We start from the raw sequence: 22,482 nt of genomic DNA on the forward strand, positions 1-22,482 counted from the left end.
CCAGTCTAACAGCGACACAAGACGGAGTGACCACAGAGCAGGACCGCCAGTCTCCCAGCGACACAAGACGGAGTGACCACAGAGCAGGACCGCCAGTCTAACAGCGACACAAGACGGAGTGACCACAGAGCAGGACCGCCAGTCTCCCAGCGACACAAGACGGAGTGACCACAGAGCAGGACCGCCAGTCTCCCAGCGACACAAGACGGAGTGACCACAGAGCAGGACCGCCAGTCTCACAGCGACACAAAACAGAGTGACCACAGAGCAGGACCGCCAGTCTAACAGCGACACAAGACGGAGTGACCACAGAGCAGGACCGCCAGTCTCCCAGCGACACAAGACGGAGTGACCACAGAGCAGGACCGCCAGTCTCACAGCGACACAAAACAGAGTGACCACAGAGCAGGACCGCCAGTCTCACTGCGACAAACTACAACTCCCACAGTGCACCGGGGCCGGGGAATCCAAGGACTTCCGTGTTTACGCGTCACGTGACGACATTGCGCAGCAGGGACGTTCCTCTCAGACCCCAGGGCTGCTGGGGATGTACTTGTGAAGCAGCCGGTGGCCGCCCACCACCACGGAGCTCTACACCGGGACGAGGCAGCGGCGGCCCCTGCAGCGCTCCCGGGGGCCGGCCCGTCACAAGCATTTCCTGTAGGCCGTGGCTGAAGGTGGCGGGGCGAGCGGCAAATGGTTGGGCCGGAGGATGCCGGCGGTCGCTGCGGGGAGAACGTGACCGAGGAGGGGGAAGAAGCGGAGGAGGAGGAGGAGACCGGGCCGTACATCAGCGCTCCGGGCATGAGGCTGACCAACGGGGACCTGGGCTACCTGCCCGGCGGGGCCAAGCTGCCGAACGGCGGGGTGAGCGGGGGCTGCGCCTGTCACCGGCAGTGCTGCTCCGCCCCGGCCCCCAGCACCCCGCCGCTCAGCCCGTCCAGCTCAGACTCGTCCCCGCTCAGCGCTCACACGGTGGCCGGTTACTTCGTCTCCGCCGAGGCTGATCGGTTCCGTTTCCTGGACGTGACTCTGAGCTCCCGGAATACGTACGAGGTCAGCCGGAGACAGAGCGCCCCCGACCACCTAGCGGACGGCCTGAGCCTCGCCGAGGGGGGCGGCCCGGGTCCCGAGGAGCAGGATGGAGACCGGCCCTGGAGGATGGGCATCACCGACTTCTTCACCAGGTGAGGCGCTGCCCTCCCGTCACCATGGTAACGGCGGGGACGGCTGCTGGCTGTGACGTCATGGGGGACCAGGAGGGCTTGTCACCTGGCAGCAGGACTGTGGGAAAGCTGGGTGTCAACCTTCGCTGTGCCCCCTGACTGGTTGTCACCCCAGTATGTGAGGACTGTAGGAAAGCTGAGTGACAACCTCCGCTGTGCCCCCTGACTGGTTGTCACCCCAGTATGTGAGGCCTGTAGGAAAACTGACAACCACCGCTGTGCCCCCTGACTGGTTGTCACCCCAGTATGTGAGGACTGTAGGAAAGCTGAGTGACAACCTCCGCTGTGCCCCCTGACTTGTTGTCACCCCAGTATGTGAGGATTGTTGGAAAGCTGAGTGACAACCTCCGCTGTGAGGACTGTAGGAAAGCTGAGTGACAACCTCCGCTGTGAGGACTGTAGGAAAGCTAAGTGACACCCTCCGCTGTGCCCCGACTGGTTGTCACCCCAGTATGTGAGCACGTAGGAAAGCTGAGTGACAACCTCTGCTGTGCCCCTGACTGATTGTCACCCCAGTATGTGAGGACTGTAGGAGAGCTGAGTGACAACTTCCGCTGTGCCCCCGACTGATTGTCACCCCAGTATGTGAGGACTGTAGGAGAACTGAGTGACAACTTCCGCTGTGCCCCCGACTGGTCGTCACCCCAGTATGTGAGGACTGTGGGAAAGCTGAGTGACAACCTCCACTGTGCCCCCTGACTGGTCGTCACCCCAGTATGTGAGGACTGTGGGAAAGCTGAGTGACAACCTCCACTGTGCCCCCTGACTGGTCGTCACCCCAGTATGTGAGCAGGTAGGAAAGCTGGGTGACCACCTCCACTGTGCCCCCTGACTGGTTGTCACCCCAGTATGTGAGGACTGTAGGAAAGCTGGGTTACAACCTCTACTGTTCTCTGGCTGACTGGTTGTCACCCCAGTATGTGAGTGGTCTGGGAAAGCTGGGTGACAGCCTCTGCTGTGCCCTCTGGTTGTCCCCCAGTATTTGAGGACTGTAGGAAAGCTGGGTGATGATCTCCGTTGTGTCACCTTCTTGTAGTCACCTCAGCATCTGAGGAGTGTGGGAAAGCTGGGTGACTCCAGTGTGGACTGCAGACATTAATCAGTCTGAGCCCCAGCAATCACATGGATTGGGGTCCTGATTACCATGTTGGGCAGTGAATGGACTGGCCTGGTTGCACTTGATAGCTTCCTCTCTATTCACAGTCTTTGGGTCTTCCGACTGTATCCAGGTAGTGGTGACCACCACACGCCAGCCACATAGAGAGAGGGATTGTGACCGGCAGTGATCAGATATTTATTACCTACATGGATTGGTGATATACCCCTTTAAAGGGAATCTGTCAGTAGGTTTTTACTATCTAATCTGAGAGCAGCATAGTGTAGGATCAGAGACCCTGATTCCAGCTACGTGTCACTTGCTGGGCTCTGTGTTATTTTAGTACAATAAGTGTTTTTATCAGCAGAAGATTATTATTACAGGACTAGTTGCCTCATGCCTTGTAGTCCTCCATATCAATGAGCTCTGTGTAACCTGCCCCCACCACTGATTAGCAGCTTTCTGTCAATGCAGAGTATATACAGGAAGCTGCCAATCAGTGGTGTGGGGGTTATACAGATGTCCACATTCAGAGCTCTGCTAGATGTGCAGCAGAAAAGCTGTGATTCTGCTGCAGCCTGAAAACTAAGTGATACATCGCTGGAATCGGGGTCTCTGCCCCTACATCATGTTAATCACAGATGAGGTAGCAAAACCTCGGTGACAATTCCCTTTTAAAGGAAATCCGTTAGTACAGAATGACTGATCAAACCAAGTACAGGTGCTCAGTGCTCCCTTGTCGTGGCCAAACATTTAAGTGCACCTTCCCACCTATTTATTTTCCATCTATCTCTGCCCTTCTCTGGTTTGATAACGCCAGAGCTGTCATTCAAAGAAGAAGGGTGAGGTGGGGGAGAAGTAGATGGAAAACAAGAAGGTGGGAAGGTGTGTATAAATGACTGGCCCCGCCATGGTGCAGTGAGCTCCTCTACTTAGTTTGTTCTGTCATCCTGTGCTGACAGGGGCCCTTTAAGTGGTTTTCCAGGGGAAACCTCCTTCCACTTTTAGTCCTTAGCTGTCAGTTGTTTTTTCAGAGGCTATACTGGCACTGTGCACACACAACACCTCTGCAGGTGACTGACGGTACCAGGTCACACTGCGCCCTGTGTCCTTCTGACCTGCTCCCCCATGTACAATGTTCTTATGTCCTTTTTTACGTGGGCTTCCTGCATGGATATTTACGTTGTGTTACTGAGGCCCATCATATTCACTCTAGGGTGTATATACAGTATGTGTGTGTGTGTATATATATATATATATATATATATATATATATATACAGTACAGACCAAAAGTTTGGACACACCTTCCCATTTAAAGATTTTTCTGTATTTTCATGACTTTGAAAATTGTACATTCACACTGAAGGCATCAAAACTATGAATTAACACACGTGGAATTATATACTTAACAAAAAAGTGTGAAACAACTGAAAATATGTCTTATATTCTAGGTTCTTCAAAGTAGCCACCTTTTGCTTTGATGACTGCGTTGCACACTCTTGGCATTCTCTTGATGAGCTTCAAGAGGTAGTCACCGGAAGTGGTTTTCCAACAATCTTGAAGGAGTTCCCAGAGATGTTTAGCACTTGTTGGCCCTTTTGCCTTCACTCTGCGGTCCAGCTCACCCCAAACCATCTCGATTGGGTTCAGGTCTGGTGACTGTGGAGGCCAGGTCATCTGGCGTAGCACCCCATCACTCTCCTTCTTGGTCAAATAGCCCTTACACAGCCTGGAGGTGTGTTTGGGGTCATTGTCCTGTTGAAAAATAAATGATGGTCCAACTAAACGCAAACCGCATGGAATAGCATGCCGCTGCAAGATGCTGTGGTAGCCATGCTGGTTCAGTATGCCTTCAATTTTGAATAAATCCCCAACAGTGTCACCAGCAAAGGACCCCCACACTATCACACCTCCTCCTCCATGCTTCACGGTGGGAACCAGGCATGTAGAGTCCATACGTTCACCTTTTCTGGATCGCACAAAGACACGGTGGTTGGAACCAAAGATCTCAAATTTGGACTCATCAGACCAAAGCACAGATTTCCACTGGTCTAATGTCCATTCCTTGTGTTCTTTAGCCCAAACAAGTCTCTTCTGCTTGTTGCCTGTCCTTAGCAGTGGTTTCCTAGCAGCTATTTTACCATGAAGGCCTGCTGCACAGTCTCCTCTTAACAGTTGTTGTAGAGATGTGTCTGCTGCTAGAACTCTGTGTGGCATTGACCTGGTCTCTAATCTGAGCTGCTGTTAACCTGCGATTTCTGAGGCTGGTGACTTGGATAAACTTATCCTCAGAAGCAGAGGTGACTCTTGGTCTTCCTTTCCTGGGGCGGTCCTCATATGAGCCAGTTTCTTTGTAGCGCTTGATGGTTTTTGCAACTGCACTTGGGGACACTTTCAAAGTTTTCCCAATTTTTCGGACTGACTGACCTTCATTTCTTAAAGCAATGATGGCCACTCGTTTTTCTTTACTTAGCTGCTTTTTTCTTGCCATAATGCAAATTCTAACAGTCTATTCAGTAGGACTATCAGCTGTGTATCCACCAGACTTCTGCACAACACAGCTGATGGTCCCAACCCCATTTATAAGGCAAGAAATCCCACTTATTAAACCTGACAGGGCACACCTGTGAAGTGTAAACCATTACCAGTGACTACCTCTTGAAGCTCATCAAGAGAATGCCAAGAGTGTGCAAAGCAGTCATCAAAGCAAAAGGTGGCTACTTTGAAGAACCTAGAATATAAGACATATTTTCAGTTGTTTCACACTTTTTTGTTAACTATATAATTCCACATGTGGTAATTCATAGTTTTGATGCCTTCAGTGTGAATGTACAATTTTCATAGTCATGAAAATACAGAAAAATCTTTAAATGAGAAGGTGTGTCCAAACTTTTGGTCTGTACTATATATATATATATATATATATATATATATATATATATATATATATATATATATATATATATATATATATATATATATAATATACATACACTGCTCAAAAAATAAAGGGAACACTCAAATAACACATCCTAGATTTGAATGAATGAAATATTCTCATTGAATACTTTGTTCTGTACAAAGTTGAATGTGCTGACAACAAAATCACACAAAAATCATCAATGGAAATCAAATTTCTTAACCAATGGAGGCCTGGATTTGGAGTCACCCCCAAAATTAAAGTGGAAAAACACACTACAGGCTGATCCAACTTTAATGTAATGTCCTTAAAACAAGTCAAAATGAGGCTCAGTATTGTGTGTGGCCTCCACGTGCCTGTATGACCTCCCTACAACGCTTGGGCATGCTCCTGATGAGGTTGCGGATGGTCTCCTGTGTGATCTCCCAGACCTGGACTAAAGCATCCGCCAACTCCTGGACAGTCTGTGGTGCAACGTGACGTTGGTGGATGGAGCGAGACATGATGTCCCAGATGTGCTCAATCGGATTCAGGTCTGGGGAACGGGCGAGCCAGTCCATAGCTTCAATGCCTTCATCTTGCAGGAACTGCTGACACACTCCAGCCACATGAGGTCTGGCATTGTCCTGCATTAGGAGGAACCCAGGGCCAACCGCACCAGCATATGGTCTCACAAGGGGTCTGAGGATCTCATCTCGGTACCTAATGGCAGTCAGCCTACCTCTGCCGAGCACATGGAGGGCTGTGCGACTTTGCCAATCCTGGTCTTCTGTGGCAAAAGCCAAGCGTCCTGCACGGTGTTGGGCTGTGAGCACAACCCCCATCTGTGGACGTTGGGCCCTCATACCACCCTCATAGAGTCGGTCTCTAACCATTTATGCAGACACATGCACATTTGTGACGTGCTGGAGGTCATTTTGCAGGGCTCTGGCAGTGCTCCTCCTGTTCCTCCTTGCACAAAGGCGGAGGTAGCGGTCCTGCTGCTGGGTTGTTGCCCTCCTACGCCCCCTCCACGTCTCCTGGTGTACTGGCCTGTCTCCTGGTAGCGCCTCCAGCCTCTGGACACTACGCTGACAGACACAGCAAACCTTCTTGCCACAGCTCGCATTGATGTGCCATCCAGGATGAGCTGCACTACCTGAGCAACTTCTGTGGGTTGTAGAGTCCGTCTCATGCTACCACGAGTGTGAAAGCACAACCAACATTCAAAAGTGACCAAAACATCAGCCAGTAAGCATTGGTACTGAGATGTGGTCTGTGGCCCCCACCTGCAGAACCACTCCTTTATTGAGGGTGTCTTGATAATTGCCAATAATTTCCATCTATTGTCTATTCCATTTTCACAACAGCATGTGAAATTGATTGTCAATCAGTGTTGCTTCCTAAGTGGACAGTTTGATTTCACAGAAGTTTGATTCACTTGGAGTTATATTCTGTTGTTTAAGTGTTACCTTTATTTTTTTGAGCAGTGTATATACATAGATATACATTACAGACCAAAAGTTTGGACACACCTTCTCATTTAAAGATTTTTCTGTATTTTCATGACTATGAAAATTGTACATTAACACATGTGGAATTATATACTTAACAAAAAAGTGTGAAACAACTGAAAATATGTCTTATATTCTAGGTTCTTCAAAGTAGCCACCTTTTGCTTTGATGACTGCTTTGCACACTCTTGGCATTCTCTTGATGAGCTTCAAGAGGTAGTTACCGGAAATGGTTTTCACTTCACAGGTGTGCCCTGTCAGGTTTAATAAGTGGGATTTCTTGCCTTATAAATGAGGTTGGGACCATCAGTTGTGTTGTGCAGAAGTCTGGTGGATACACAGCTGATAGTCCCACTGAATAGACTGTTAGCTGCTTTTTTCTTGCCATAATACAAATTCTAAGTAAAGAAAAATGAGTGGCCATCATTGCTTTAAGAAATGAAATTCAGTCAGTCTTAAAAATTGGGCAAACTTTGAAAGTGTCCCCAAGTGCAGTTGCAAAAACCATCAAGCGCTACAAAGAAACTGGCTCACATGAGGACTGCCCCAGGAAAGGAAGACCAAGAGTCACCTCTGCCTCTGAGGAGAAGTTTATCCGAGTCACCAGCCTCAGAAATCGCAGGTTAACAGCAGCTCAGATTAGAGACCAGGTCAATGCCACACAGAGTTCTAGCAGCAGACACATCTCTACAACAACTGTTAAGAGGAGACTTTGTGCAGCAGGCCTTCATGGTAAAATAGCTGCTAGGAAACCACTGCTTAGGACAGGCGACAAGCAGAAGAGACTTGTTTGGGCTAAAGAACGCAAGAAATGGACATTAGACTAGTGGAAATCTATGCTTTGGTCTGATGAGTCCAAATTTGAGATCTTTGGTTCCAACCACCGTGTCTTTGTGCGATCCAGAAAAGGTGAACGGATGGACTCTACATGCCTGGTTCCCACCGTGAAGCATGGAGGAGGAGGTGTGATGGTGTGGGGGTGCTTTGCTTGTGACACTGTTGGGGATTTTTTCAAAATTGAAGGCATACTGAACCAGCATGGCTACCACAGCGTCTTGCAGCGGCATGCTATTCCATCCGGTTTGCGTTTAGTTGGACCATCATTTATTTTTCAACAGGACAATGACCCCAAACACACATCCACGGTGTGTAAGGGCTATTTGACCAAGAAGGAGAGTGATGGGGTGCTACGCCAGATGACCTGGCCTCCACAGTCACCAGACCTGAACCCAATCGAGATGGTTTGGGGTGAGCTGGACCGCAGAGTGAAGGCAAAAGGGCCAACAAGTGCTAAGCATCTCTGGGAACTCCTTCAAGATTGTTGGAAGACCATTTCCGGTGACTACCTCTTGAAGCTCATCAAGAGAATGCCAAGAGTGTGCAAAGCAGTCATCAAAGCAAAAGGTGGCTACTTTGAAGAACCTAGAATATAAGACATATTTTCAGTTGTTTCACACTTTTTTGTTAAGTATATAATTCCACGTGTGTTAATTCATAGTTTTGATGCCTTCAGTGTGAATGTACAATTTTCATAGTCATGAAAATACAGAAAAATCTTTAAATGTGAAGGTGTGTCCAAACTTTTGGTCTGTACTAATATATATATATATATATATATATATATATATATATAATATATTACACACACACATACATACACACTTTGGTTATACGGTGGATTTAAAAAGTCTGCACACCCCAGCTGAAATACTAGGTTTTGTCATGTTAAAAAAATCATGCCAAGAAGAATCATAAAGAAACTGAAGAAGAAACGAGTGTGCTGGCATAAAAATAACTTTATTTATAAATCATTAAAATATCATATAGATAAATACATAGTATAAAGTGCAGACATGCGGATCAACAAAACCCCATTTAGTCTCCAGCCCAAAAATGTGAAGACATATACCAATCACATAGGGCTACAAATGAACGTCCCTAGATCCTCCTGACATCAAACCAAACAATAGGAGAGGAATGGAACATAAGGATACATAGGAATAGTAAGGGGTAAGGTGTTTAAATAGTTGTGACATAGATAAAATTGGGATAATAACAACACAGTCTCATACTCTATATTAGCTTCCAACATACATAGCATGCATAGAACAGTAATCGCTTACCCCAAGAAATAATGTCACAGGTGGTGCAGGGACCACAAGAGGGTAGGTGCCTATAGTACAAGGAGGCCTCGACGCGCGTTTCGCGTGAGCTTTTTCAAGAGGCGTCATGTCTGATTTTTTTTCCACCTTTAATGAAACCCATAATCTGTAAAAGTCCATTGAAATAATTTTGAGCGTTAAAATAATGTGGTTGCATAAGTGTGAACACCCACTTATAATTGGGGATGTGTTTGTGTTGAGAATTAGCCAATTACATGTAAACCTATGTTAAATAGTAGTCTGTGCATAGCTGCCATCATTTACAGTGATTTTATTAAACCCGTATAAAGTTTAGCTGTGCTAGTAGGATTTTCCTGACATTTTCTTAGTTGCATTTTACAACATATTATGGTCCATAAACAGTTTACAACACAGCAAAGGCATCTCAATGTTGAAAGTTATCAATTAGGAGAAAGGTACAATTTTTTTTACAAAGAATTAGATATATCATGGAACACTGTAAAGACGTCATCAAGAAGTGGCTTTAATTTGGCACAAGTGACATTATCTAGAACTGGACCTCTCACAATAATTAATGAAAAGACATAAAGAAAATTAATCCATGAGCCTGAAAAGAGGCCTACAGCAACATTAAAGGAGCTGCATGAATTTATGGCAAGGACTGGTTGTGTACTGCGTGTGACAACAATCTCCTGTATTCTTTATACAACGGCATGTAAAAGTTTGGGCACCCCTGTTCAAAATTACTGTTATTGTGAATAGTTAAGCAAGTCGAAGATGAAATGATCTCTAAAAGGGCTAACGTTAAAACGATTATATATTTCCTTTTGTATTTTAGGCAAACAAAATATTGTAATTTTTTTTGCATTTTTAAAATTACAAAAAGGAAAATTGGCTGATGCAAGCGTTTGGGCACCCTGCATGGTTAGTACCTAGTAGCGACCCCTTTTGCAAGTATCCACAGCTTGTAAATGGTTTTTGTAGCCAGCCAAGAGTCTCTCAATTCATGTTTGAGGGATTTTCATCCAATCTTCCTTGGAAAATTCTTCTAGTTCTGTGAGATTCCTGGGTCGTCTTGCATGCACTGCTATTTTGAGGTCTAGCCACAGGTTCTCAGTGATGTTAAGATCAGGGGACTGTGAGGGCCATTGTAAAACCTTCAGTGTGCGCCTTTTGAGGTAATCTATTGTGGATTTTGATGTTATCCATTTGTAGAAGCCATCCTCTTTTCAACTTCAGCTTTTTTTTTACCGATGGTGTTATGTTTGCATAAAGAATTTGCTAAAAATTCATTGAATCCATTCTTCCCGCTACCCGTGAAATCTTCCCCGTGCCATTGGCTGCAACATAACCCCAAAGCATGATTGATCCACCCTCATGCTTAATGGGTGGCGAGATGTTCTTTTCCTGAAATTTTGTGCCCTTTTTTCTCCCCACATACTTTTTGATCGTTGTGGCCAAAGAATTCGATTTTAACCTCATTGGTCCACAGGACTTACTCCCGAAATGCTTCAGCCTTGTTTAGATGTTCTTTTGCATACCTCTGACACTGAATGCTATGGTGAGGACACAGAAGAGGTTTTCTTCTGGTAACTCTTCCGTGAAGGCCATATTTGTGCAGGTGTCTCTGAACAGTAGAACAATATACCACAACTCCAGAGTCTAAATCTTTCTAAAGGTCTTTTGCAGTCAAGCGGGGTTTCTGATTTCCCTCTCTAGCAATCCTATTAGCTGCTCTCACTGAAATTTTGCTTGGTCTTCCCGACCGTATCTTGACCTCCACTGTTCCTTGTAACTGCCGTTTCTTAATTACATTTTGAACTGAGGAAAGGGCAACTTGAAAATGCTCTTCTATCTTCTTATAGCATTCTCCTGCTTTGTGGACCTCCACCATTTTCATTTTTAGAGTGCTAGGCAGCTGCTTAGAAGAACCCATGGCTGCTGTTTTTGGCACAAGGTCAGAGGAGGCTGGGTTTTTTTTAAAGCTGGGAAAATTGCATCACCTGGCCTTTCCTAATGATGATAGTGAACAAGCCGTAACCCTAACAGGCTAATTAAGGTCTGAAACATTGGTCAAAGTTATCTGAGCAATAAATATCCAAGGGTGCCCAAACTTTTACATCAGCCTATTTTCCTTTTTGTAATTTTGAAAATATAAAAGATGAAAAAATATATATATATATATTTTGCCTAAAATACAAAGGAAATGTGTCATCTTTAAGTTTAGGCCCCTTAGAGATCATTTCATCTTCAACTTGCTTAACTGTTTACAATAACAGTAATTTTTACCAGGGATGCCCAAACTTTTACATGCCACTATATGTTTGACCTGTGAGTTAGGGTGGCAATACAGAAGCCTTTACTTTAGGCCACGGCCCCACTATCAGTATTCGGTCAGTATTTTTTCTCTGGAGTGGGAGCCAAAACCAGGAGTGGGTGATAAATGCAGAATTGGTGACTTGTTTCTATTCTACCTTTTCTCTGATTGTTTCTCACCTGGTTTTGGCTCCCACTCCTGAGAAAAAATACTGACCGAATACTGAGCAAATACTGATAGTGGGGCCGTGGCCTTCGAAAAACATCCAAGCCTGGAATGTTTCGCTAAAATCTACATCATGTCTGCCAACAGCATGTGGGAAAACTTGTTATGGTCTGATGAGACCAAGACCAAACTTTTTGCCCATAATTCCAAAAGGTTTATATTTGGTGCAAAGTCAAGGTGGGATGGAATTATGACCAGTTCCAAATATCAGTCAATTTAGCTTCAAAGCCTTCAGGCCTCTGCTTAAAAGCTTAAGACGAAGAGAAATTTAACTTTTCAGCAAGCAAATCACTCTAAGCATATCTCCAAGTCAATTAAAGAACAGATTCACCAGAAGAAGATCAAGACCTTGCAATGGCCCAGCCAAAGCTGAATCCCATTTGAAAATCTGGGTGGCCTGAAGAGGGCGCTGTGCTCAGGAGATGACAGATTTGAAGCTCTACTGTAAGGAAGCGTGGGCAAACAATGCAATTCTAGATGTGCCATGCTGATAGACCCCCTACCCAAAAAGACCAAATGCTCTCCTAAATTCAAAGAGGACCTCAGTATTAGGTTAAGGGTGTGCCTATTTATGCAACCACATTATTTAAGTTCTTTATTTTTCTTTATCCACCCAAAAAGATTTGTTTTTTTACTAGATTTGTTCATAACGTGGGTGACATTAAAGGTGGAGAAAGTTCTGAAATGATTCTTCTTGGTATGATTTTTTTTTTTTACATAACAAAAATCTGCCATTTTAGCAGGGATGTGAAGACTTTTTATTATATTCAGTGTAAATTTTCCATGCAGTAACTTCTGTGGCTTGGAACCAACTGTTGACCCCCACAAGCAGAGCCCCACTCCTCTGTGTCACCCAGGGACAAATGTCACTAACTAATGGCTGTGATATGCGCTGTGGTGTGCTCCAGACACAGATTTTTGCTGATCTGCTCCTATATAATTATTAGGGATGAGCGAGCGTGCTCGTGTTTGGATAGAGGAGCCGGCATGCTCGGGTAGCTGTGGCTGCATGTATCGTGGCTGATACAATGCCGCTAAACATACGGAGAATGCCCGATACATGCGATGACATTGAGTGTCATCTTACGGGTATTGTCTAACAGATGGCCCTAGCAAAGACATTCCTGATGAGTACCCTGGTATCATTGTATTGTATGTGCTCTTTGTCTAAGTGTAGTTAGGATATCAGTGCTAAGTAGATAAAGTAAAGGTTACGTTTTATTCTCCCCACGCTTTGATTTGGTGGGCTTTTTTTTTTTTTACAAATAATAATGCAGAATACTGACTAAAATCCGGACATGTGATGTGATCTACAGATGATTATTGCCCCTTACAATTCAGATCCATGTAATAATATGCACTTAGAGAGCGTTATGGCTGACTCTGTATTTTGATTATTTTATATTTTAAGGAAAGGGTGGTGGAGGTCCAAAACATTATGATGGTACCATGGTGAAATATTATCATGCTTAATACAGTGTCTGTTGTATCCCCGTGCCTTTTTTTTACTCCTAATTATTGCTTACATGGTGGGACCCTTCAGGTAGGGTCCTACTTTGTGGCTGCTCTGTGCAGCCATAGCCCATATATAGGAGGCGGGTGAGTGAGCCGAAGACCTTCGTATTCCCCCAAATTCAAGTGCTCATTTGCCCCATCTCCTGGTGGTGGAGGGTTTGCACTGTAAGAAGTAATAAGATGTGCATGATGCTTGCTGGGTGGGGTATAGACCAACGGCTGGACCCCCTCCCGATGTCCAGGTGTGAGTGGGGTATGCAGGAGATGGAAGTACTTCTGGCAGACAGAGTTGCTGTTCGTACCCTTTGCTCAGCTTCACCACAGGCCTCATGCCTAAGGCAGGAACGTACAGAAAGCTGTATGGTGGCACACTGCGGGCCCTGTGATTCCTGTCTGATTTCTGTTGCGGCACAAGGCATAGTGATATTGGTTGTAGATTATAATTTCTTAGATTATTAGCTGCACAGAATGCCCAGAATATAATACCACCATGATACCAGTGTACACTGATGGTACAGTATAGCTCTGAACAATGTAGGGGACTTCATGTGAATTCTAGTACGTTGATCATGACAGATGAAGCCTGGCATCTCAGACCTTTTTGTTGCAGGCGCAGAGGTTTTCTGCCACTAGAAATGTGTAATATGTTGTGCTGGTTCTGATCACAGCCTGGAAAACCCCTGGAGGGAAAGCAGAAGTGAAGACAGCACCAGCTGTGACTAGTAGTGCAGAACCCCTCATAGCACTTCTTAACTATTTCACAACCAAGTTAGTATTTTGTTTTTTTGGATATCAGTCATTGGGTGGGGGTAATATTCTTCAGAACAGATGCTGACTTCAGACATCAGAAAGGTGATGGCCGTGCGGTCTTAATGCCACTGGCTATTCCGTGTTTCTGTGGAGTCTTTGAGACCAGCTGCTTCAAGACACCTTTGGCGACCTGTATAATGGGAGAAATAATAGGATCAGACCATTTGAAATCCAGCCTTTCTGATCCCCGTTAATCCATCCGGAGAAACCTCTGGTCAGTCAGTCCTTCGCCTACTAGTGTTTTCCTTTGTTTTCTGGAACTTTGCAGCTGTAGAACTTTTTTTCCTTTTTAGATTTAAACAAAATAACAAAACACTAGTTCATACTAGAGCTCTACGCTATTTGTCCACCCCTGTGTATTGTCTAATACTTCAATTCTCTATTTAGGACAGTATTTCCCAAGTGTTTCATGATTAAGTTTCTCCTGGAGAAAAAAATATTACCTTTTGGGATTCCCCTCTGAATATTTGTTTGCAAAAGCCAAAAACAAGTAATAATACATAATCTCTTTAAATCACTGAAAACTATTTGCACCAAAATGTAACTGTAAAATGGAAGTAAGAATCTTAACTTCTTACAGACTCCTGTAAATTTGCAGAATGATTCATCTTTTGTGCAAAAAGCAAAGAAGTCCATCACTGGATCACTGGGCTGTTACCTTTCATTGCCATGTGGCTGATTTAAAAAAGCGTTTTATTCTTTGCTGCAGCATTAGGCCTATTTCACATGTGCTTATTTTATACGGTTTAAGAGCTGCAGACGGCCTTTAAAGGGGACCTGTCTGCAACTGTGCCCAAACCATGGGCAGCATAGATCAGCCATTGACTGTCGTATCCAAGATAGGTATGTTTGTCTCTGAAACTCTGCAGCATTTCAGAGAAAGACATACCTTTTATTACTGCTGGGGACCCAGTCTCGCTATTGACTAGTTATGAGTGGGTCGCCGGCGGCTTTGCCCCACCCACTTGTCCGTCATTGTCAGTCGGCGTGGAGAAGCCGCTTGGCACTCGCCTGTACGACTAGTCAGTGGCCTGTCTGGGTCCCCAGCAGCTATCAAAAGTATGTAGCTGGTGCGTTTTAGAGACAAACATACTTGGCTGGGATACAACTGCCAGTGGCTGATACATGCTGCCCGTGGTTTGGGCAGCATGTGTCAGCTGACAGATTCCCTTTAGGCTATGTGCCCACGATCAGGAAATAGCGTATATTCACTGCGTCCAAAACGCTGAGTTCTAATCACGCAGTTAAATCCGCATGTGTTCAGTGAACAGTGTGGATTTACCGCATCCGATACATTCTATTGTGGACGTTTCGGATACGGAGGCTGGCGTCTCCGCAACAGTATTTGACATGCTGCAGCTCGTAAACCCACACCACAGGTGAATTTATGCAGGGTCAAATAGAAGCACAGTGGGCATGGGATTTCTATAAATCCCATCCACTCTGCTTGTAATGTAGAACGCTGCTATTTAATTCATTGTTCTGTCCACTGGATTTACATTTCCCTCCTTCCTAACTGGTGATTGACAGCATTGGCCTGGGTGGTATGATCACTGTCTGCACAGAGCTCAAGCCAGCCACGCTGTCAGCCACCAGCGAGGGAGGCAGGAAGTGCAAATCCCCTGGGTGGAGCGATGCACAATGTCTTTTGGCCACTGAGTGAACCCATCCCCCTAATTAGTATGTTTGATCAAACCTCAGTTCCTGCAGAACGGAGGCAGTGATTAGGACACGAAGGTGTAATTTCTACAGTATTATATTCCCTATAGGCTATGTGCCCACGATGCAGAAATGAAGCAGAAAATTTCTGCAGCATTTCTGCATCTCCCTGGCAGAAAAAACGCATGCAGATTGTGCATGCGTTTTTCCTGCAGAATACATGCGGATCCACATGCGGATTCACATGTGTTTCCGCATGCAGATTGACAAGCGCTTTCCAGGCGATAGCATCACTTGGAAAGTGCTTGACAACTAGGTCACACTGTATAAATCCATGCAAACAGCATGGATTTATACAGTGTGAACCGTAAAAATTAAAAAAAATAAAGCTATACTTACCTCCGAGGCCCCGGTGTGTGCTGCAGCGCTGCATGGGTGCTGGGCTGCGTGCCCACGTAGCGTTTTTCAAGCGTTTATGCTGTGGAATTTCCGCAGCGGAAACGCTTGTAAAACGCTAGGTAATCTGCACCCCATGGTCCCCAAGGGGATTCCGCATGTTCTATGCACATGCTGCGAATTTTTCCGCAGCGTTTATGCTGCGTACAAAAATCCGCAGCATGTCATTTAATTTTGCGGAAGCGCAGCGGAACTCCCGCCATTGACTTGCATTGAAACGCATAGAAACCGCGACTGTACATTTGTACAAGCGGCTTCTATGCGTCTCTATGTGCGGATGGTACCCAGTTCTGGAGGAGAGGAGACTCATCCAGACCTGGGTACCATTGTACCTGTAAAAAAAGAATAAAATAACAAATAGTTTATACTCACCTTTCCGAAGGCTTTTCTCTGAATGCCGGCATCGCTTGAGGACCTGCGGTGACGTCACAGTCATGTGACCGCAGGCCCTTCACCGCTCTGTCTCGCGATATGCCGGCAGCCGGGAACCAGACAGGAACGAGCGCTGCAGCCACGCCGGGCCTCGGGGGTGAGTATAGCTTTATTTGTTTTAATTTTTACGGTTCACACTGTATAAATCCATGCCGTATGCCAAACACTGCCTCCTGAACACTAGTATACCGTGCATTAGAGGCTGACATGGTGACCCTATTCCTCCTTAATAAATACATTGCCTCATTCTGTTCTCTGATGCGTAAACAAGCCCATGTTGCCCCTATAAAGAATAATCACCTCCCGGTATTCTCATGCTGTCCCCCAGGTGCCATGATGATGTGATTGTGGTGCTGGTACCACTGAGAAGATGCTGAGCGGCTTTGCAGGAAGCAGGACTAGGAGCCCTCCACCTGTAGCCCTCCACCCTGTAGCCCTCCACTAGTTATGCTACTAAGGATATGGAAACACTAGGAATCCAGAAGTGAGGACTGGGATTGACACAATCTTCTAGTCTGGAACATCACAGGACCTCTGCTATAAATCACTGATCTAGGAAGATGACAGCATTCGGTGTACTAGTGTTTATACCATTATATAATACTTATTTGCATTAACCATATTCCTCCCTGCCTGTTACCTACATACTAATGATGTTAGAGTGAAAGGTGAACTTGGAGATGATAGACTGGTAATCTGTACCTGCCAGTCTATCAAAGTGAAGCCCCTCTGTTATCTGTGTATTTCTCTGGCATCCAGTATAATCCACTATGAAGGCATTGCCCACGGTTCTGGTTGTTCTTTTGTTCAGTCAGGTAGAATAAGTAATTGTATAATCCCCTAGGTTTCCAGATGTATTTGTGCTGTGTTTGACAAGCACTCTTTATCAGTGTGTTACATTCAGGCCTTGTGTTTTTAATGTTGTGCCAGGAAAGGATATTCATTGCCCTTTGTTTTTTTTCTTTTTCTCCTGCCAACCAAGTCAGTGGGTGTGAAAAGTCCTGATGCCAGTGGTGCTAATCAGCTCTTATGGCTTTATCTCTTCTCTTGAGTGGAGTGCTTAGCTTCTCTGGTGATGGCCAGATGTCCTCTGATCACAGGATGAAGCCAGGAGACTGGTGAGGAACACCTGCTGAGTATGAAGGTGTGGGGCTGGACAAGCAGGTCACTATTCATCATTTTATTTTTTTAATTTTTCCCAATAATTACGATTTGTTAAGTAGCAGAGTAGCAGTCAACCCCTTTTAAAAGAATTGTCAAATTACAACATATTAATGACCTATCCACGTGATAGATAATCATTTTTGGTTGTCTGTCACCCAATACCCCCACTGATATTTGCTCTGGCGGCCGACAAATTTAAACAGTGCTGCAAAATGAAGATCCATTCAATGTCCAGCAGATCAGCTCCTACACATTCCATGTAGCTGCACTCTGCAGGTCTGGTCAGCGTTTACATCTGGCCACCGCTGGGGCTTGTGGCAGCTGATTGGTGCTGAGTGTCGCACTCCCACATGGTGATTTATTATGTGATGCGCCATCAGCATGTTGTGACCGGACGACCCCTTTAACTCTCCTATAAGAAGAACTCACTGACAAATTCTCAGTTAACTCATTCTAGAACCAGCCACCTCTAACATTTTTAATGAGACCCAATTAAATTTTTTTAGCTCAAAATAGACATTTAAGTAAAAATAAATTCAACGGACTGTGTCTATTTTGCAGGTGAAAAAAATGTCTGCTTTAATGTCTTTAGGCCCATAGTAGAATGAGATGCATTGCTATCTGCTTTGTACGTGCTGATTTGTTACCTTCTTGCACTAGTTTTGTGTGTTTTTTATGTATAATGTCACAGACTGTTACGTTGCTTTGTAATTGGCAGACATTGGAAAACAGGTCGTCCTCTGGAAAATAGCACTGAGGCTTACCAGACCCGAGAAAGCTGTGTCCTGTTTCCATCATTTCTCTGTGCAGATGGAAATTTCCAGTTCAGACTTCTCAGACAATTTGTGAAACTTTATTACATAGATCCTGATGAAAACAGAACTTTCTATGAATTTCTTATTCTGTCATAGACGAGTAAGAGAAGTACTTCCTACAGTGCAATACTTGGACAGCTGTGGATTTTGTTCTCACCTTGTGCATCTGTCTTTGTGTCAATTTAAAACCCTTTTCTGGCCTGGTTAGGTCCTTCCTCAGGTCCGTTTTACATATCTGACATTCACAGTTTTGGTATAGACTGTGATATCTGGTTTCCTCACCCAGACTCAACATCCTCTAAGTGTATATGAGACTGAGGAGTTTGGTTCTAGAGACTTGTGACCAGTCTTACAATCACAATCTGTTTCGTGGAAGTCAGATGTGTGAATCCGTACTTTGCAACTGTAGGGCAAAACCTGCTGAGTCCATATTGCTCTCCGCTCAAATCCACAGCGGATTATTCACTGTTTGCATTTTGCCTTACCCAAGTGGTTTTCTCACTGTAGGATGTCCTGTACCATCAGCTCCTCAACAGTGGGGGTCCTGGCTGCAGGAAGTCAGAGTAAGGGGATGCAGGATTGCCTAAGCGCAGCTGTTCTTTTTCTGTATTTTCCTGCCCTATGAAACTCCCAGTCAACAACTAAAGTTCCCTGCATCGGAGGCGGCAGAAGAAACGTCCCTTCATTTTTGCTTTTTCAGGGGGCCTGTTTAAAGTTACTTGCATCTTCCATCTGGGACTAACTTAGCAAAGCTATAAAAAACAACCTTGTAGTAAACAATTAGAGCGTTTTTCATTTTTGAAAGGAAACCTGTCAGCTGATATGTGCTGCCCCTGGTTATCACGGTTATAGAAGGTCAATGATTGGAATGATTTTGGTATAAAATAATAATTGCTTTTTATCTGTATCTTCGTTTGTTTCTTGGAATGCCATATTGTTGGGGTGTGTCATTCTGTGTAATTCGATCTATTGTTCCTAGCAGGAAAGGGTCCCAGTCATTGATACCCCTCTCCTCATTCAGAGATTCTTCTGATAAGAAACGCTGGGTACCAGGCAGCAGATGCCTTCCTCACACACTAGTTTTTTACCTGAAGGTTATGTGCCCACATTCAGGATTTGAAGCAGAAATTTCCTGAGTGTTTTTGCCTCTCCCTGGCAGAAAAAAACGCATGCGTTTTTACTTGCGTTTTTTGATGCGTTTTTGTACATCGATGAATGCTTTTTGGAGCTAAATAAAGTTGGTGGGGCATTGCTTAAGCCCTTGGATTACCATAAGAACTGGGGTGAGTATATTGGTTCATTTAAATGATTAAAGAATTGGTCTGTTGTATTTGTCTGTGTGTTTCTTTACTTTAATTAAAGTTTATGTAAATGTTACATTTAGTAAATGTTACAGCATAGTGGATGGGATCTCTAGAAATTCCATGTCCACTATGCGTGCATCAGAGGCTGCGAATCACCCGTTGACACCGACATGCGACGCATCTTTCAGGACCACAGCATATCAAATTCTCTTGCAGAGTCGCTAGTCTCCACCACAGAAATTTGACCACCAGAATGTATTGAATGCTGTAAATCTGCATGGTTCAGTGAACACATGTGGATTTACCTACGTTCAATAGAATGCAACGTTTTTGACGCAGCAAAAATTTGTGTCTAAAGCGCTGCTACATCTGAATTATGGGCAGAGCCTAAAATTAAAAAAAATGGTGTGGGCTCCCACGTCATTTTTATAACCAGCAGAGGGAAAGCTGAGGGCTGATATTAGTAGCCGGGGAAGGGGCCATTAGCCAAAATGTTCCCTGGCTATTAATATCAACCCACAGCTGTTTGTTTAGCTTTTACTGGCTAGATTACAGGGGGACCCCAGAAAATTTGATGTTAGGTACCCCTATAAAATCTAACCAGCAAAGGCTAAACTAGACAGCTGCCGGCTGATATTAATAGCCATGGAAGGGGCCATGAATACTAGAAATCACTGATGTCACAGCTGTAGAGTACAGCAATGTATACTGACAGGGGTGTAAAATCACCCCAGTATACAGGCTGCAGGAGGTCACTGGGGTTCATCAGATGATGAGCCCCGGTGAGTTTCCCACTGTGGAAACATTCTTGCAAATGTTCCCACGGTGAGCAATCAGCTGATCGGTCATGAGACCGATCAGCTAATTACCAGCGTCAGCAACCAGCTGATGGTCGCGTGACCATCAGGTGATCGCTGACGTCACCGATCAGCTGATGGTCGCTGATGTACTACTGCGGGCTGGGAAGAGCAGACTGCTGCTCCTCCCATTCACGCTGCTCTCGCTGTTATCAGCCAGAGCATTGGTCGGATGAGAGGCATGGCAGCCTCCTCTCCCGACCCGGGTACCACACAGCGCGATTCCGGTGCGATTTTGCGCCTATTGATTTTCATTGAAACGCAGCAAATCCACATGTATAGATAATATACATGCGGGTTTGCTGCGATTCAATGCAAGTCGATGGGCGCAAATTTGTGGCGGAATCGTGCTAGAAATGATCCTGCTGCGGCAATGGTAATCCGGAGCAGAAATTACCGCATCATGTGCACAGCACATGCGGATTACCATTGCTATACATGGCAGACCTATTACCAAGCAGTTTTAATGCGTTTCTTCATCGTGTACAGTCAGTCTAAGTATTTGTTGCAGAAAGGTCTGCATCTCTTGGCAGGAAAAACGTAGCGTAAAATACTCATGTTTCTGCCCCCTTTTTGATACTGTGTTATAAGGCCACGTTGCGGAACTGAAGCATATTTTTTAGTCTTCTCCCTGGCGGGAAAATCGCATGCGGATTTTACATGCCGTTTTCCCGCCAGGTGGAAGTGTTTGTGAGGCGTCTTTGCAGCATCTTTGCATGCATTTCCGCATGCGGGTTATCAAGCACTTCTCCAAGTGATTTAAGCATCACTTGGAAAAGTGCTTGACAACTTGTTCACACTATAAAAATCCATGCAACCGGCATGGATTTATATAGTGTGACCAAGTAATAGTTAAAAAAAAAGAATCAGAATGGTAAAAAATAAAAAAATAAAGTTTATACTCACCTTTCGATGCATTCTCTGCCCAGTCCGGAGTCTTGAGCTGCTCACGCTGTTGTGTGCAGGACCTGCGGTGACGTCATTGAGTCATGTGATGGGTCACATGACTCAATGACGTGGCAGGTCCTTCACACAACAGCGCGACGGAGGGAAAACATCAGAAGATAAGTATAAACTTTATTTTATTCTCTTTTTTACAGGTTCTTTGGTACCCAGGTCTGGAGGAGAGTCTCCTCTCCTCCAGACTTGGGTACCATCCGCACATTGATTCCGCATGCAGAAACGCAAAATTAATGAACATGCTGCGGATTTTTGACCGCAGCATATACGCTGCCGAAAAATCCGCAGCATGGGCATTGACATTGCGGAATGCCATTGGGGACCATGGGGTGCGGATATACATGCGTTTTACAAGCGTTTACGCTGCGGAAATTCCACAGCATATACGCTTGTAATACGCAACGTGGGCATACAGCCTAAGAGATCAACTCCCTCCTAAGGGACTTGACATGGACAATCATATTTCCACATCATTATTAACACACAGCCCATAAAGCAATAGCGGAATTACATTTCATCCCATTTGGACTTCTTTTCACTGTTTTCTGTACATTATATGGCAGAATGAATGTGGTCATTCAAAACTACAACTTTTCTTGCAAAAAAAACCAAAAACCCAAACGTCTATTTAAGTTATGGCTCTTGGAAAAAGGTAAGAAAAATGGAAGTGCAGAACGAAAAATTTCCTGGACCTTCAAGGGTTCATTTAAAGCTAAGACTGGCTCTCCAGTGTGGGCGGCTGCAAATCTTCATTTATTCCTTTAAATAGAATAATAAGTTCAGGCGCCTAGATGTCTCCGGAGTCAGCTGCATTGTGAGAAGAATGGCAGGTTTGGCCATAAACACAAGGACAATATTGTGAGGAGATTTGTCTGATCCTTCGCTTCCTTTTCGGCTGAGATAGTCTGTCTCTACTGCTGTGGTCATAGTTGCATTGTGTATGTGACGTTACTTTACATTCGTTCTTATTATATTGGGTGTATTGTTGGAAGTGCATCGCCTGGTTATGAGGGGTGATAAACTAAAGGAAAAAGGAAAGTGCAAATATACAATGTGGGGTCCCACAATATTAAAACCAAAGAAGAAAAAAAACCCTAAGAATGTAAGA

The 22,482-nt window shown here is 44.8% G+C and overlaps 1 protein-coding gene across 2 annotated transcripts in view; it reads left to right on the forward strand.

Moving 5' to 3' along the window:
- The first annotated feature begins 458 nt into the window (after nucleotides 1–458).
- Nucleotides 459–22,482, forward strand: part of TBC1D12 (TBC1 domain family member 12) — a 185,633-nt gene continuing 163,609 nt past the window's right edge. Inside the window, exon 1 of one of the 2 annotated variants that reach the window (XM_073685566.1) lies at nucleotides 459–1,187. In XM_073685566.1, the coding sequence (XP_073541667.1) occupies nucleotides 697–1,187 (491 nt within the window). In that variant the 5' untranslated portion in view covers nucleotides 459–696. The remainder of the gene's footprint in view (nucleotides 1,188–22,482) is intronic. The other variant, XM_073685562.1, reaches the window with a different exon arrangement.

Source organism: Phyllobates terribilis, unplaced genomic scaffold (assembly GCF_046119375.1).
Source record: "Phyllobates terribilis strain yellow unplaced genomic scaffold, ASM4611937v1 Scaffold_5__5_contigs__length_657084704, whole genome shotgun sequence".
In the NCBI taxonomy this organism is placed as follows: Eukaryota; Metazoa; Chordata; class Amphibia; order Anura; family Dendrobatidae; genus Phyllobates; species Phyllobates terribilis.